Source organism: Parasteatoda tepidariorum, chromosome 6, assembly GCF_043381705.1.
Source record: "Parasteatoda tepidariorum isolate YZ-2023 chromosome 6, CAS_Ptep_4.0, whole genome shotgun sequence".
Classification (NCBI taxonomy): Eukaryota; Metazoa; Arthropoda; class Arachnida; order Araneae; family Theridiidae; genus Parasteatoda; species Parasteatoda tepidariorum.
This window is the reverse complement of record NC_092209.1, coordinates 49,680,763-49,700,116: the sequence shown is the minus strand read 5'-3', so window position 1 is coordinate 49,700,116 and position 19,354 is coordinate 49,680,763. Positions and strand designations below refer to the sequence as shown.

Below are 19,354 nucleotides of genomic sequence, written 5' to 3'. Positions count from 1 at the left end.
GAATGACCCATATATATATATATATATATATATATATATATATTTTGACCGCGAAAAATGATTTTTGTTCTACAGTGCGTCATTAGGAATTTGAAGAAAAAAATATTTAATGATGAACATTTAAATAAGAATTTAAAATTGGATTTAACAATAAAAGAGCTAGTAGCACACTAGAACATGCAATGCTAAATGAGTTGCTAGCATTACTTCTTCGAACTCATCAGAAGCTAATGCTGAGCGCTTTAAGCACCTTTCACCGCATTGACAGTTGCCCATATCTCATGTTTGAGACTCCGTTTCTCGGAAACTGTCCTTTTTTGGACTTAGCGTTAATGAGAACTTTTGATCAGAATGTTTTGAACTAGTACAACATATTACGTTTTCAGCCAATTTGACTGAAAATTAATTTCCATATGATTTGTTCGGGGTCCATTCCTAATATGCAAGTTTCAGGACATTTATTCTGAGAAAGATACAGATAAAATATATTGCTGCTCACATTAATTGGAGGTTAATTAAATTTTATTTGCTTATTGCGAAGTTAAATGTCTAATGTTATAATACAAGCTTGTTACAAACATATTTTTTAAATTATTCTGACCACAGGACGGCAAATGTCCATGGTGTTAATTTTCATGTAAACATTCTTCTAATTAATTAAATTCCTTATAAACTTAATTCCTTTATGATTAAGCACTAATTTTAAAAATAATCATTTTATTAATATCACAAATATTCGATTACAGCTTTTTACATTAGACATTACGAAAATTTCATGCTCTAATATATAAATTTGTTAAAGCTGTCAATAATATTTTGCTGCTGTTGAAAATGTGATCGAGCTTTCTCAATTCGGTTTAAGAAAATGGGAAACATAACACATTTATTAAAAATTGTAATCATAATTATTTTAAATGTACAGTGCGCCAAAAAAATGGACCACCTTGAATAAATTTTTATTTAATGATCGGATCTTCAACGCTTTAGGACTCGTGCTTAATAGCTCGAGGGGGTGGCTACGAATATTTCAATTAATAAGGGGGCCGACGATATTTTAAGTTACAAACGCAGACACAAAAAAGTACTTTCTTTAAATAAACATACCTGTTTTTCAACGGATTTGGATTTCTGACCCCCCAAAATATAGGTGGTAGCCGCAATCTGGGAAATATGGTCCTCATAGTTAGGCCAGGAGAACGATTCTAAGCTTGTACCTCGTAGTGTTAATCTTACCTTTTGCGTATTTCGCCACATCTCCAGAACTTTTTAAGCAATATGAAAAATCTTTGCTCACAACTATAAAATTCGTCTATCCAAAGATAATTACAAAGCAAAAAATAAATTTTAGTAAATATTTATTATTTTTAATTATTTTATTAAATAATTGTCGAATAAATTTTGAATAGTAATGTATACAATTATTTGAATAATTTTAAACTATGCAGTTTTATATGAAATCGAATTTTAAAAAAGGTCATTTAAAAATCGATTTCGCAGTAACTATTCGACTGATTTCGCTCAAATTTTGTATGTATCGTCTGCCTTTATTAATTAGCATATTTGAAGTCACCCTCCCAAACCATTAGGAATGAGTCCTCGAACGTGACGATCCGATCATTAGATCAAAAGTTATTCAGAGTGGTTCGTTTTTTTTTTCTTCTTCTTTCTTTTCTTTGAGCACTGTACAACAGTGTTGGAACATAAAAAAATTTCCAAAATATTTTTGCAAGCATAAGAGACGCTCTTTTCATAAAAATATCAGTATTCACTTGCGTTGCTCAACTGCTCTCTGAAATGTTTGAGATTGTAGAAAAAATATAATAATTGAGTGTCCCAGACCCAGTCAAATCATGTAAATTCCCTGAACTTCTTCAACTCTTTATGAACTGCAATGGTTTTAGCAATTCGGAGCAGCTTTACTGCCTCTCTGGTTTTCCAACGTTTAAAGACTGAACCATATTACGTTAATTCAGTAGAAAATATTATAAGTATTTTATACATAACGAATAACAATTCTTTTTTTTCTTTTATAAAAAGTTCATTTTGAACTTACTGTAAGTAGTACAGCAGGAACAGGAGTGCATCTTTTAACATTAATCATTCCCAAAATTTCAGGTAATTGACCTTCTTGAGCAGCCATGGCAAAAAACCTAAAATTAAAAACAATTTCCTTCATATTGAATGGGATAATTGCAAGTGACGTATTGAGGGTATCTTGATTATGATTGGTTGTTGAACCGTGGCATTTGTTTGTGTTAGCAACTGTTCTTTCCATTCTATTTCGATAAGCCCATCAACCCGGTAAGTTTAAATTCCCTTGAGTGATACATTCTATATCCTTTCAGAAAGATACTTTTATAAGGGTTTCAATTCTTTCACTATATATTTCTTACTTAACACAAAGACTAGCACGAAGCCATGCAGAGCATAAACAAAATAATTATGCATCGAAGTTGCCAGGTACAGAAAACAAAAATATATCATGATTAAAATAAAATACATAAACTAATAATACATCTAAGTTGAGTAAAAGACATAAACGAGAAAGAATCATATTTCAACAAATTCGATGTGCGATACGGCACTGTACTTAACTTCACGATTATAAATATTTTAACTTCTGTGAAGAAACTTAGCTTAATTTTAACAAACCATTTTGCTTATAAATGATGAGCTAGGGCTGACGTCATAGTTCACATATGTCGAATAAATTAACATTAAGGGTATCCGTGATCTTCTTGAAGTACGAGTACCCAATTAATCAAAAAAAAATTTTTTTTGGTTAAATAATAAGTTTTCGTAGAATACTAATATTTTCTTATAGAAAGCGGAATATGTATGAAAAGAATATTTACACCAAAAATATTATTCGTTAGAATGCGAACTATTTATAGGACACAGAAACAAAATCGTCGTTTAATTCAAAGTAAAGAGAGTGGGTTAAAACCATCGAAACGATATTGCTTGTCAGATGTAAGTTGAAATTTTTTTAATTTCCGTTTCTGTAGAGAATTAAACAATCTTTGATGATTTTTAGTACCCCTCATTTGTTTTTCCTTGCTTAAATATTTGTTTTTAAAATCTGTTTAACAAAGATTCCAAAAATGTAGATTATAGCTAATAGTTACATAACTCCCAGTAAATCAAGTTATCTTACCCATTCAAATGCTTCTTTGAATAGAAATAAAGCTTTGATATTTAGAAGAAAGAAAAAACAGTAAAATTCATCTTTTATTCGATAGTAATAAAAACTAGAGTCAACCTAATTTATATGATGTTTTGATGTTTTAATTCGAATTGTTAATCCTAGTTTTTAAAACTGATAAACAGATTGTAACCTTAATTATATTACACAGTAATTTTCGACTCAATTTTCAGTAACTAGATATTTTAATCGAAATTCACATTTGGTATTAAAATTGAGTTGAATGAAACAATACTTTGATGGATAAAAAAGAGTTTATTTTTCTATTTTTAACTATTTTAAAACTCTAATGCTTTGCGCTAATACAAGGTAGGGGCCGAGCTGATTAACCCTTTGACGCCAAAGTGACACTGGTGTCCCTTTTATATATTTTTTTCTGACGTAAGAAAAATATAATTTAGTATTTTTTTTAATAAAAAATACATTCTAATAGTTACTAAACAAAATATGTTAGATTATCGGAATTATATTTGTACTAGAATATAAAAAGTAGTTTGAATAGATATTCTTTTCTTTCATATTCAAAAATTTATTAGTAATTGATTTCATAAATTAAAGAAATTTCAATGATAAATAACGGTTTCTCTTTAATCTAAATAACTGCAAATTTTAATAAGTGCAATGTTTGCAGTAAGTGAACTAAATAAGTGCAAATATTAAAAATTATAGTTTGGATGTGAGCCTTGTTTGGAAGATTTTACCTATAAAGCCGAAGACACCTGTGTTACATGCTGTATTTCATAACCATAAATTATTTTTAAAAAAAAATATAATATTTTTCACTAATTTTGACCTAAATTAATACAAAATAATGAAAAAAAATATGAAAAATTTGTTTAGTAAAAATTCTGCGTCAAAGGGTTAACACGTTTCAATCTTAATTACTCTGCAGGCATAAACTTATATTGATTGGTTGGTTGGGAATCAAAAGAAGAAAGGACGCCTTGTAACACATTCAATGTCCATAAAGCAGAGAACATAGTCTTACCTCAAGTTATTACAAAACGATGGCAATTTACTGTTGGTCGTCATGGTAATGGATTCTTTAAAGACCATGTTTTCAAGACGTACGTTCTGAAAGAAGTAGCGTCTAGTAACTTGCGACGGTAGACATTTGACAACTTCCAAATGTATTTACAAGAGTATGTCAATTTAAATGTAGGCCCTTTTGCAGACTCTATTTTAAAGAACTAAAGTTTTGAGAGTTGGTAAATAAGTGACATATGTTTCAGTGTATATATAGACTATACAACTTTCCTTTATTCTGTTTTCTACCGTTTCAAATTTATCAATCGGCTTGCTGCCACCTTATGGAAAAAAAATGAAAAAAATGTTTTCTAATTAGAGAAGGAAAAAAATACACACCGTCCTGATGTAAAAAGATTTCCATTGACTCCACCAAACGTTGATAATGCCACGAAGATAGGCATACACCATGCGACTTTCGCACCAAACATCACAGTTGCAAAAGTCTGGAAAGATATTTATTCAGCGATTATATAAGATATCATGAAATTGAACCATTTCAATAAAATTCTCAAACACACAATTAAAATACGAGTTTTTGTTTAAAGAAAATAAGATATGCATTAAAATAATTTAAATACACTGTCTGTAGTCTTAAACTGCTGCTACTTATTAATTTTACTTTCATCATTATTTTAAATAGCTCGTCAAAACCTTATAAGTTATACTCCAACGCTAAAGTTTTAAAGGAAATATATTCTATAGTTCGATGCTTTTCAAACACGATTCTTGTGCCGCTATCTGTTATTTTAGGTTTTAACAAGTATGAACGGATTTTTTCTTTTTTCTTTTTACTTAGGAATTTTTTTTTTCATTAAGAAATGTTAAATGCATTTTGGAGGGGAAAAATTAAAATTAATGATCGAAATTTTTTTTTCAGCTTTCAGATGGGCATATTTGTTTTCTTTTTCATTATCTTAATTTTTTGATCCATATTTTTTTTATAAAATGTTCAAGTTATCATACTTAGAAATACGCTATGTTATCACATTTTCTAATCTAGAAAGCAATGTGTAAAGATTACTTACATCGTCATATCTATTACATTTTAATTATTCACTTGCATAAGCTTCAAGACGAAAAACAAATTATTACAGTTTGAGTAAATTTTTAAGGAAATATTTCAATTGATTAAAAAATTTATAAGTTTAAAGCTCGCACTTAGTATTATTTATTTCTTATCCAGATTTCGAACTCTTCGATTTCTGTTAAAATTTAAAAGATATTCTTTTACAACAGACGATGCCATTTCCTTATCATTGAGAGTTGAAACAATAATAAAGAAATTTTCGAATATTTAATTTTATTAATTTGCCGCACAGTCAGTGGGAGGGAAAGAGGCTATCTTTCACGTCTTAGGCCGAGATTCGATTCCCCATGCTGAAGAAATGATAGCATCGCACTTCATCCGATTGTGGTGGTTTGAAATCCACTTTAATCTTTTTAATTCTAAACACAGCGAAGAAAACACGTTTAAGAAATGAACACAGCTTATAATGCTTGCTTTAAAAAATTGACACAATCCAAAAAGCGTGTTTAAAAATAGAAAACACATCAAAATGTGTTTAAAAATGAACACAGTTCGAAAAGCGTGTTTAAAAATGGACACGCTCAAAATGCATGTTTAAAGAAGAAAAAAAGTCAAACTGTGGTTAAAAAATGGACGACTTAAAATGCATGTTTAAAAATGGACACAGCTCCAAATAGCGTGTTTAAGAAAATTTAAACAACCCTAGCAACACAAGAACAGATGGAACTAAAAAGAGAGAAATTACATCCATGCCCGAAGCAGAATTCGAACCCGGGACGTTCCTGGTATGAGGTGAACCCCTTGACCACCATGCAGAACGGTTGGCTATTCGAAAATTAATACAGGAGGATGATTCTTGAGCTATATGGAATAAAAATTAAATTTACAAAATCTAATGAGTTTAAAAAATTTAAGAAAATCACATAAGTAACTTTATATTTTGAAATTTAATTTATGATTCATTCGATATGCTTGTCATCAATGTCTATGATGTAATGCAGAGGAACAGCAAAAATTCTGCAAAAGTTTCTGCAGTATAAGGGCATCGATGCTTTTACGGACATGAATGGAAGTGTTGAGCTCTGAGATGATTTTGGTGTGCTATTATTGCTTTAAATTTTGAGCCATATAAATTGTCGAAGATCAGAAGAATTGGGTAGTTTAAGTGAGCATGCAGTTTTATTGAGTAATGAGCAACAAAATAGACCGGTTAAAAAATAATAAGAAAATTTATAGATAAATAATAAACCTTCATTGAAAATGTTTTATTATATGGCTCAATAATTGTCCCCATGCAACGAAAGGCTATTCAGCAACAAAGGGCTTGAGTATTGAGCTCAAACTATTCAAAGCAAGAAAGTGGCTATTGTTCATAATGCAGCCCAAACAATTTGCAAATTACAAAAAAAGAAATAAAATAAACGCAAATACCTAATTTTGTTCTCGAATTATTGGAGAACGTACGTACAGAATTTAAACCTTTGGCGCATATAGAACACCGGTTCCCTATTTTACATATATTTAAATTTTTTTTTCATTAAAAAATTTATCAATTTTGTAAATGAAAGAAATTTTATTAACTGTTTTTCTTATATCTAAATAACTGCAAATAAGTGCTAATTTTAAAAAAAAATTATTGTTTGGAAGTGAGTTTTATTTGGAAGATTTTTTATTTAACGCAGATAAAGACATTGGTGTTTCATGTTCTATTTCCCATCATAAATTATTAAAATGCTAAATATAATATTTTTCACTTATTTTGACCTTAAATTAATACAAAATAGTATAGGGTTAAAATGTATATAAAGAGAGATTTTAATTTTTTTTTAAAAAAGAAGAACTTATAGAATAATTCTTTAAACCGCATAGGTCTTCTTACTTAATTAGACTTTAAGCAGAAACTGTCAGATTTTTTTCTTTCTTTTAGTTCAATTTAATTTAGCATGAAGAAGTCAGCGAATTTTTTAACCGCACTGTGAAGAAATATTTAAAATGAGAATCCTCATATAAAAAAAAAGTTTTTCCTAAAGAACACAGTCACTATCATTCCTAGAGAACAGTTAAGGAATGTGACAGTTTCCGCGGTTAGAAATAGGAATTCCTTAAATGATCGACGGAGAATACTTGTTGCTATGATCAAAAGCGAGAACAATTTCATTCTCAGAAGGTTGTCATGGTTACAACATGAACCTAGCAACATGTGCGTAGGGAAAGAAAAGTTCCAGGCAGAGAAATAACCGGATTAATTTTAACAATGGTAAAACTAAAAGAAACCATTGAAATTAAACTAAATTCTTTTAAGTTAAAGCTTTATTTTGGAATTGTTCTAATAAAAACAGATTTTGTGAGATTACACAATAATACACTAGTGAGTTTTATATCGTTTCAATTATGATAGAGTATTTTTAAATGTAGAAGCGATAATCTAATATTCAATTCGATCATATATATGTACTTATAACTCATTTATAATTTATAGATTGTCATGCAAGAAAACACATTTATTTTTCCAAATTGGAATACTTAGTTTTGTGACAAATAATTATCTTGCTTACTTTTTAAGGTAAATTTCTTTGACGTTTACAAATTCTACAACTGTTTTAAATAACTGTTTAAAAATAAAAAGGCTCACATTTTTTTTTTTTCAGAAATAACGCCTTAATATGTTTTAGTTTGTTAAAACAATAAGTTTGAATGAAGAATTTTTCTGATTTTTACTTGATATTTAACCAATTTATACAGATATTTAAGAGTTTTACTGAATTTTACAAATATTTAACACTAGAAAGGCGGAAAATCAGTATATACCTATATTGCCCAAAAGCAATCAAAATGACTGGATTGTGAATGCATAAATAAATTTGTTTAAAATTAATTTTTAGCATTTTTTATATTATTTACAAGTATATAACAAGTTATTAGTAAATATTAACAATAAAAAAAATTATATGTTGTACAAAAAGTCACAAAATTCCAAGAAACTGTGTCATTATATACATCATTGTTTTTCTAATTGAAATTAAAAGCAGTCAAAATGACTTCCTTAGGCAATCTAGTGTTAATCCTTTGCTGTCATGTTAATTTATACATATTTGTCATACTAACTTTTGTTAGACAAACATAACGTTCTAGATAATGAAAAAAAAGCTAACTCCCTTTTAAGATAAAAAATGTTATCACATTTAGAACCAATTTCTAAAAAATTACTTTGAGCTTTTTTTTATCTCCAAAACCTATCGACTTTAGTGAATAATATGGTTCAATACTATAAGAAAAGAATGATACTTTGCTTTGGTGGGTGAGAGCAAATATACGGCTGAAACAGTAAACAGACACACGGCTGAAACAGTAAACATACACACGTCTGGAACAGTAAAAAAGACTGATGGCTGAGAACAGCCACAGGACTAGAGTAGTTAAAAAGCTTTGGTGGATTCGAGTAAACACAAGGATGGAACATGAAATGAAAAAAGAGCAGAGATACAACAAGAACGGTTAAAAAGCTTTGGTTGCTGAAAGCAGACACACTGATGGAACATGAAAAAGGTTTGATGACTGAAAGCAGACACAAGATCACAAATGTCAAAACCCAATTTATTGTTATTTAAGACTTATCATAATCTTTGTTTGCTCATTTCTCAATATGCCCTCTGATTGTAATCCTAAAATCAAATGAGAAAAGCACCACTCTGACGTTTAAAAATATAGGCGTTATTTTTTTGTAGTTTTTAGTTAAAACTTTTGAAAAATATATAAAATTATGCGATAATGATTGCGCCAAATTTGAATTTTTAAATAAGTTACAGCACAGCTAACAATACAAAGCTGTGTCAGAATCTTGTGCAGCATATATAATCTTAGAACTTTCAACGGGATTTTCCTCGCATGGCTACCTCAGAAACTAGTCATAATTTTATAAAAATAAAGTCGTAATCAAATAAGTAATCAAATTTACAATAATAATCTGACGTAAAAGTATTTCACGATCAACATTTTTGAAATTATTATAAACTTCAGCATGTGCGTTGCATAAATATATGCTTTGCATCAAGTTTTTGCATAAATGAAGAAAAAAAAATAATAATTTTTAAAACTAAATAAAAATATGAAAATGGATGTAAAAAAAAAATTTCACACTGCATTGCAGAAATTTTTTTTATCATTAATAATCATATAAAATAAACTGGAAATCAGCTGAATAGTTTTTAAGGTATTTATTTACAAATTCGAAAACTAGAGTATCCTAGAAAACGCAGTTGTATTTTGAAGATTCATGTGTTCTGCATTTAAATAACTTCAGATCGAACGATCGGATCTTCAGGTTCTAGGACTCACACTTAATGGTTCGAAGGTGTGACTTCAAACTAATTCATTAGTGCAGACGATATTTTAGGAGGATATTTAATTATTGAATCCGTCAAAAACAGGTATGTTTATTCAGAGAAAGTACGTTTTGGTGTCTGATGGTTTCAAAACTTAAAATATTGCCTGTACTACTTAATTAGCATAATTGAAGTCCTCCCTCTAACCACTAAATTTGAGTTCTGAAACATGAAGATCCGATCATTAGATCAGTTATTCTGGATACTCCATTTTTCTTTTTTTTTTACGCATTGTATTTTAAATTACTTAACTCTGTAATGGTCCTAATAACTACTCCGAATTTCAAGCAGTAAGATAATTCAATGCAGTAATTATTTTAACAAGTGGATCTACACAATTCAAACCATCAGAAATGTAAAAATTAAGCATTTTACAAAACAGTTTGCTTATGAAATTAAGCAAGTAATTACAATGTACAAAGATTTAACGTTTAATCCGTGTCTTTTCAAAGAAAGCAATTGAAATACGAGCAAATAGGAAATTAAATCTAGTGATTGGGTAAAATCTGTCGATTGCAGGCAAATGTAATGATTATAAAGTAATAGGATCAAAGCTATTTATATCACAATTTAATCTGAGTCTACTAATAGAAAGATAATAAAAATTACCACGGCAACAGCTGGTGACGCCAAAAGTTGTGTTGGCGAAATTACGGCGAAGTAGGCAATATTCGAAAGAACATAAACGATTGTCACTAATGGTAGACCAATCCATATTGCTCTAGGCAAGTTTCTAGAATAATAGGAAGCAATAAGAAATTAGGAATCAGATCAAGTGCAAAATGACAGTAAAAATATTTATTTCTGTTGAATAATCCTCGCAAGGAAAGGTCACAATGAAGCTTTCGTCATGAAATAAAAAATATTTTGATGGAAACATCGTATTAAGCATATTAATTTTGAATCATATTTTACTGGCCTAAAATTAGATTTTTAAGACAAAATTGTATAACATTACAATCAAAATGCTGCAAAGTAGTCAAAATTCGTTTTCATTGATATATTTAGTCAACATTTTAACGTTAAATTTTATTAAAAGATATCAATCGTGGATTTAAAGTTCATTATATTTCTAATTAAATCAAGAAACGAACAATTCGAAAAGGTCCCACCCTTCTAATCACTTGTTGAATAAAACCAATTAATTTTAAATGTAATTGGTGAAATTATGTTCGCAAAGTTCAAATTTCCAAAAGTGTGCCTATTTCGTTTTATTAAACGACCTACACCAAGTCTCTCTATTACAGATATTTTTTTAAATATTAAAAAGCTTTTGATAAATGCGTTTAAATCATCGCAATTGAAAAAAAAAATTTCCATTAATTTTTCAAATATTACAATGAACAAAAAAAAATCGAAAGAAAAATAACTTCCAAGAACTTATGCTACCAAAATGATTGGTGGTTTTCAAATAAATAGCTAAAATATTTAACGTGTTTTACAATAAAAAGTATGCATATTTCGTAAATTTGTATGTCTACAAACAGTCATGCCTCTGAAACAAGACAAAGTACATTTTAACTCCTTAAAATGCTGCGAAAGTCATTTGGAACAAACAACCTGATAATTATTGCCTATCTAGTTCAAGAAACATACATAAAACTCTCATTCTTTTTTCTTACATGATATCTAATAACATTGATCAGGGATTAACAATTCAATTATTAATTCCTTGAGGGGAAAATGTACCATACCATCTGGGATTATTACAGTTGATAATTTTTCTCAGTTAATCAATCAAAACAAATAAGGCTACGGGCTTCAATAACTTAATCAAGCGTTAAATTCATAGCCTGAAACGAAATCACGTACACCTTTTTATTCTATTCAAGTATTTTTTTTTCTTCGTTTGTTACTAGGTAGGTAAACATAAACCGTATAATTCAAGGTAATTTGGAAGGCAAATTGCGAATATGATACTCTATCCAACAAGATATGGATATTTCTTAATGTTCTATCTGAAATGTATTCGGATTTCGTAATGTCTTAATCAGAAAAGTAATCAAGAATGAAGGATTATTGTACTCGAATGTAAACGAAACTTTTTACAGAATAGAGCTACTTAGAAAATGTATGGAAATGACCAAAATTTATTTTTGAATCAACATTTCATTTGAGCACTTTCAAAATAAAAAAATGCAGTTAGTTGAAATCAAATTTGTAGGAATGCGTATCAATTCGAAATTCTTAGTTCGGAAAACTAGAAATTTCGAATGCATAAAGCGATAAAGGAGATATTTATTTAATTTATTTTAGTAATTCATTTTCAAATTTCATTTATGATTTTTCAGTATGCATATTTAAGGATATTTTCAGTAAGTTAGAGGCCTGTTCAAATGTAATCCGTTGTAAATTTTAAAAGAATTTGTGCACTAAAATTATTCATTGATTTGTTCAAGATTAAATTCTAATAAATTATTAAAAACATTAAGTTACTATTAAAACATTAAGTGCATACCACAAAACACAGTAAGAGGATTATGTAACCGAGCAGATCATTTCATGAATTATGTAGCCGCACAACACATTTCATGAATTATGTAGCCGCACAGCACATTTCATGAATTATGTAGCTGCACAGCACATTTCATGAATTATGTAGCCGCACAGCACATTTCATGAATTATGAATCTGCTCAGCACATTTGATGAATTATGTATCCTCACAGTCAAAAAATTACGCACTCGTGCAACACAGTTACATAAGGAATCCACGCAGCACAGTTACAGATTTAAATACTCACACAGCACATTTAAAAATTTAAGTATCCAATCAACACAAAATAATTCATTTTAGTTTAAAAAATAAGTCATTGAAACTTATATTACAGCAGTTTTGCTGTTACATTACAACTAGGATTGCCACTAGGATTTAAAGCTTAGTTAAAGTATAAGATTGTATGAAAATATTTAGTCACAATCGATTAAAATTAGAATCGTAATTAGAACCCATCATTATTTGTGTCTACAACTGTATTTATAATCACCACCAACATCAAATTACAATAACAAGTAATAATACATATAATCTATACATAGATAATATGCGTATGTACTATACATATAATCTAGGCATGAATAAAAATCTGTGATTTCAAATACAAGTTAAATATTAAGATCTTAAAACATTACTTATTTTTAACTTGTTAACTTTAACTGGACTAAACTTTCGATTAAATTAAATGTCATAGAGGTTAATGACACAAGGGTCGGAAAATTCATATTCCTTCTGACAAACTCAAATTACTTTACATAATCCAGATAAAAATGTGCTAAAAAATAAATTTAAGATAACGTCTTTATTTTTTTTTTTAAATTTTAGTATTCCAAGTCTCATTTAAAATACATTTGACATCAAGTCTAACTTAAATCAGAGCCTAAAACAACAAAATATAAAAATCATTAAATTTTATAATTTAAGTTAAAAAAATCATAATTTTTGTTTTCTTAAACTGAGTTAAAAATAACGAATTAAAAATAAAATTGTACCTTACTTGTAAGGATCTTTTAACTCTCCCGTGACAAAGTTCAAGTAATTCCTAAAAAAAGAAAAAGTATTATGAAATTACAAAAATAGTTGATGAGAAGTTGAAAGCAAAAATGAAGTAACAGTGACTGATAAAAATATAGAAAAGATTTTAATATCAGTTTATGACAGTGCATAGTTGTAGAAACCTTACAAATTACTAGATTAAGAAACTTCTACCTCTAGGCGAAGTTGTTAGAATTCTTAAGCGCACTCTTTAAGATAAAACTTGTTCTATTATCTTGGATTATATCATTTTTAGACTTGACATTTCTCTTGGCAATAGTCGAATTTTTGTTGAACATAGGGAATATTAAATATATGAAGCAGAATAGTAACTCCTCATTATAACGCATATATGGATACAAGAAAACCACTAACGCCGCATCATCTTTCCCTCTTTTAAACTAAATCAACATACTAAAGCCCTAAATCTTGATTAAATTGATTTACGTCTTCCTAAAAAACATTTTGAGGTCAAATTTTGATTATTATTTCATAATCTTGATTGAAAAAATCGCAAAATATTTTTCTGAAAAAATTCTTTTTGAAGAGCTACATTTGAAGTTACATATGAAACAGAATAGTAACGTATCATTATGATGTATACACGGGCCCCATGATGGCTCATGGGACAGAGCATTCGTATTCCAATAAAGTGAGCCGGGTTCGAATCCCAGCGATGGCTGATTGATACGAATTCTGAAACTGGCTTGCATCGACCAGAGTGCTGACGTAAAATATCTTAAGTGGTGGACGAATCATGGGTCAGAGTCTTCTTGCCGTCAGGCTAACTGTGGGAGGTTTTCGTGGTTTCCCTCTCCATGTAACGCAAATGCGGGTTAGTTCCATCAAAAAAATCCTCGACGAAGGCAAATTTCGCTTGATGCTTGATCCAGGAGTTCCCTTGTCTTCTGGATTGTGTTCAAAATTACAAGGCTACAGAGCTGAATATTAGAAGTCGTAAACCCGAAAAATTGGGTCGGTTGTTCAACGACGGTTATAAAATGTATATATGGCTGAAAGAAAACCACTTATTACGTAACATCACTCCCTCTTTATAGCTTAGATTTCTCTTTTTTTTCCCCTATTATCCTTATTTTAACATCATATCAATTCTACAACAGTAAGATTTCTATGATAATTTCAAATTCTTGCCATAAGATTCTATTTAAACTAAGTCAACTTACTGAAACCCCAAATCTAGATTAAATTGATTTACTTCTTTCTATAAAACTGTTTTTACTTTGAAATTTTGATTATTTTTTTTTTATAATTTTGTTCGAAAAAGTCTGGAAATAATTTCTGAAAAAGACATTTCTTTGGCGAGCCGCATTTTGCTGTATATTTGAAACAAATTTTGGCTGAATATTTGGCTGTTCAAAATAGTAACTCTTCCCAATAACGCATATATGGCAACAAGGAAACTCCTTGTAACGTAACATCTCACCCTCTTTATAACTTATATTTCACTTGAAGGGTAACTTCTTTATATAATTCTTATTCATAATTTCTTATTTGTAATTTCTTCTCTAGTAAGATTTCTACGATTGATTTCAATTGCAATAACATTTTATTTCAACTAAATTAACACATTAAAACCCTGAATCTAGATTACATTGATTCACTTATCTCTTGAAAACATATTTTGTGATTATGTTTTGATTATTATTTTATAATTTTGTTTGGAAAATTCTCTTTTTTGGAGAGCCACATTTGGATGCACATTTTAAAAATATTTTAGCGGTATATTTGGCTGCACATACTAAACAGAGTAGTAAATCCTCATTATAAAGCATACATAGCTACAAGAAAACCACTTATAACGTAACAGCTTTTTCTCTTAAAACTTATATATCACATATTTATCTTTATATTATCCTTATTTATAATTTCGTATCAATTATACTCTAGTAAGAATTTTTTGATTCTGATCCTAAATATAGATTAAAGTGATTTTCTTCCTTAAAACATATTTTGTATTTGAAGTTATTATCATTTTATAAATTTGTTTGGAAATATCGTGAATTAATTTTTTAATAAACTCACTTTTTTTGGTTAGACACATATAGCCATTTGTTTGAAAAGCTTGGTGTAAATAATTGTAGAATCTATTTTTAAGTACTGCATTACTTTTAATATGCGTGGCAATATTTAATGATTTATTATAAACATGATTTTTAGAGTTTTTATTAAAAATTTTAATTATAACAAAAATATACTAACCATCCTGCATAAGCAAAAAGCCCGTAATAAAAAGCCAAAGAAATGGATTTGGCGGATACGTTGGCATCAAAAGCATTTTCTAAATACTCTGTATGACCTAATAATAAATAGAGATAAAATTTAAGAAATATATGAGAAAAATAAACAGTAACTTTTTACATGCTATTTTTCATTAGGGAGGAACCCCATCCTGAATATTTCAAAAATTCGAAAAAATTTTATTACATTTTTCGAATCTTTGTACTCTTCCTAATGTCTGTTTAAAGCGATTTATCGGTACCTAACTTTGTTTGGAAATTATAACGGAAAATAGAGAGTCGTCGCTAAGCTGGTAGAAAGGCCCGTTCGACCGGATTAGGATGGGCGACATTCTTTTTTTGTCTCATCCATTCTGTTGACTGTATATAGAAACTTATTGTAGGCATTTCATTTATCGACCATCATATATATGAAATTAAACGTTTTCCCCTACCATAAGTTAAAACTTTAAACGCGTTTTTCTCAAAGCGCTGTTTTTTGACCTGGCTTAACGTTTTTCTCATGATCTATACAACGAAATAAGCTGTTCTTTATTTTAAATTACGTAAAAATATATTCTTTAGAAAGTAGCATAGGATTTTTTTTGTTGATATTTTTATATTTCGATTTTATATTAGTATTTTAATAAATATTTTTCTAATGAAAAACTTAACTTTTTTTTTAAGTTGCCGCCATTTTGGTAATTTGGCGAATATCAAAAAACCGCTATGCTACTTTTTAGCTAATGTCTTTATGTTTTATAAAATCTAAACAAAATCGTTTTCCTAAGTTTCAGGATTTCTAAATCGATGAGGCCAGTGAGGTGCTACTTTTTACTGACCAGCCACACACGGAGCTGCCACCAATTTAATTTTTATTATTTTGTAAAAGAAAAAATTTTAAAATAGACTTAAATTGTAGCTGAATAACATAAAAAAACAAAAAGTCTCTGCATTGTCTCTATTACTTAAAAAAAAATTTAAAAAAAACTTTAATATTTTACCATCTTATGGTGCGGTCCCCCCTTAAAGACCCAAAAAGAGAAATTTAGCTTTGCCATTTGGTTAAAAGCTGTGAAGGTTTTTCTAAAAAAAATGAGTAATTTTTTTCTGCATGCCAAATAAACAAAATGAACCTAAATAAAATTTAATAATGAGTAATTTGTTAACACCGCTCTTACTGCATATACTTAGAATCCATATAGAAATGAATTGTTATTCTCCTAGTTGGGTCACAAATAAATATTTAATTACAAAATTCAAAGTCTAAAAACTGAACCTCAACTGAAATCAATTTTCAAATTGAAGATGTGGGTTCTAATTATTTTATTCTCGGCAATAGTTCACAAAAATATATATGTAGCGTTGTGATTTAACAACTCATTTTATTCTTCAACGTAACGCTACAGCAAACAACCATTATATAATTAGATAGACAAATAGCCTAGATGTGTTATTTTAATTTAATTATAACCAGGGATTTTTTATGCCTCGAAAAATCTATTTCATTCCAACGATTAGATTAATTTCGCTTTTGAGATAGCAAATGGAGGAATCTTGCTATCAAAATTTTTTTTAAATTTAATTTCATCTTTGAGAGTGATGCTATGACAATACAAGTTTCAACTGCCACCAGACCACGCAGAAGTAGAACTTGACGTCATTTTATCACCAAATGTAATTATAGGTCAATCAAAATTTCGACTATTTTCAGAATAGTTACTATCTTTGTAAATACGAGGGTTGTAAATTAAATAGTGGCAACTTAACCTTAAAACTCAAAGAAGGGCGGGCCTGCGCAAATAGGATATGGGAGCGGTGAGGTGGTGCTGTTGTCGATGTGTAGAGTGCAAAAAACATTCGATCTGCTTGAAAGGGTAGTTGTTGTGTGGCGTTAAAGTGAGGAGTTTCGTTTCCATCGCTCTAAAGCATGCTTTCAAAAGGCTTAATGACGAAAAAAGACGAGATGTTTGAACACATCTTGCTACTGTCCTATACGGTAAAGTATTCGCGCCACAGGCTTCCACTAATCCTCGATAGCATTCTGTTGCATTTTTGCCACGGGCAACCTCGATTTTAAGCCACGACCGCTGATCACCATTTGAAAGCATGCCTTAGAGTGATGGAAACGAAACTCCTCACATTAACGCCACACGACAACTACCCTTCTTAGCAGATGGACTGTTTTTTGCACTCTACACATCGACAACAGTGCCACCTCACCGCTCCCATATCTTATTTGCGCATGCCCGCCCTTCTGTGAGTTTCATGGTTCAGTTGCCACCAGGGACTAATATAGGGGTTAAGGACATTTAACTTTCCCGGGGGGGTTTTAGAAAAGCAACACGCTTTTGACAGACCGGTTTTACGCGCAAAAAGTGGCGCTCGCGTNGACATCTCCGCCGTACCTTTGCATTGCGCGTAATCAGTGTTGATCATTAAAAAGCAATTTAATTTAAATTCTAAAACTTTTTCATTTCCGTAAACCAGTATATTATTTTGTATATTGCTTAAAGATGTCTATTCATTACTCATAATTTATTTGTTTGTTTATTGAAGCTTTAAAAGCAGAGATCATTCAGATTACGAGCAATAGTTTCGGTTTTGTTTAGTTTTTGTTTTCAGAACTTAGATTAATTAAAACCGAAGGAAGGATATTTACTTATCCAACCATAGTTATTAGTTTGAAGCGTCTGGTTCTATTATAACTGAAGTATAGATGCTTATATTAGCATTTTTTTATACTTAAAAATATGATTTAACAGAAGGAGTTCGAAACTAAAATCCTTTGAATTTTATAAGTTTACTATTATTGTTTCAAAATCGTAATAATTAAAAATGCACATCAATGACACATTTTTTTAAAGCCATGCAACTGTAAATTTGTTAAAATTTCTGATGAGAATTAAAAATAAAAATCTTTTTCATGAAAATAATTATTCGTAGTATTTATTATGAACTCGATTGTATTATCTATTAATTTCCGATCTTTATTAATGCCTTTGCACAAATAATTATTCAAATTATTATAATATATATATATATCAGTATCAAAATCTCCCAATTCATTGCTTAATGTCCGCGTAAGACTATGTACCTCGCTAATTAATTGCCCACAATCAAATGCTCTTCATTTTGTTTTGATTTACAAGGAATATAGATAAAATAATTCATAATTTATGTAAATATTTAAACATTGCTGCCTTTATGAATGTTTTTCTTAAGAAAACAATCATATTTTGCGTTACACGTAAAGGGAAACCACGAAAATATCTTTCAGATTGCTTGACGCTTAAGGAATTCCAGCGAAATGCTCAGTAATCGTAATGAATTTTTTTTATATAATAAATAATTTTTTTAGCGTCTTTGACAGACAGTCAATTATTTCGGTGAATATAGCGAGATGCTCTTCATATTTTTTGTAATTTTTAACTCATTCCAAAAATCAAAGTAACGTGCAATTTAAATATCGGCGTAAAACAATGTTTATAAAAGTTATAAAAATAATTTATTTTAACCAAGATTAAGTTGAAATTAAAGTAATAAAATTTTGCGTTACACGCAAAGGAAAACCTAGAAAATGTTTTTCAGATTGCTTGGCGGTAATAGGATTTCAACTAAATGTTCATCTTTATCTCAATGAAATTATTTTTTTATAAGCAGCCATTTTTTATTATTAATCAGGCCTAGCCGTTGTGGTTCAGAAGATCAGGAGTCTCCTTGAAGTCAGGCTAACCGTGGGATGTTTTCCTCAAAATGTAACGTAAATGCGGGCTAGTTCCATCAAGAAGTCCAATATGGAGGCAAATTTCTCTCAATACTTTATAAAGGACTCTCCCTGTCTTTTGGATATGATTTAAAATTGAATTTACGGAGTTAAACATGAGTAGGCGTAAGCACATAATTAGGTCGGCTGTTCGACGACGGTTATAAAATTATGAAA

The 19,354-nt window shown here is 29.4% G+C and overlaps 1 protein-coding gene across 1 annotated transcript in view; it reads right to left on the bottom strand.

The window, feature by feature from the left end:
- The window catches only part of LOC107443310 (large neutral amino acids transporter small subunit 2-like), a 54,203-nt gene that overhangs the window by 7,828 nt on the left and 27,021 nt on the right, over positions 1 to 19,354 (bottom strand). Inside the window, exons 3-7 of the mRNA XM_016057133.4 lie at positions 15,395 to 15,491; positions 13,137 to 13,181; positions 10,253 to 10,376; positions 4,571 to 4,677; positions 2,054 to 2,150 (exon numbers count right to left, since the gene is read on the bottom strand). Coding sequence (XP_015912619.1) covers positions 2,054 to 2,150; positions 4,571 to 4,677; positions 10,253 to 10,376; positions 13,137 to 13,181; positions 15,395 to 15,491 — 470 coding nt within the window. The remainder of the gene's footprint in view (positions 1 to 2,053; positions 2,151 to 4,570; positions 4,678 to 10,252; positions 10,377 to 13,136; positions 13,182 to 15,394; positions 15,492 to 19,354) is intronic.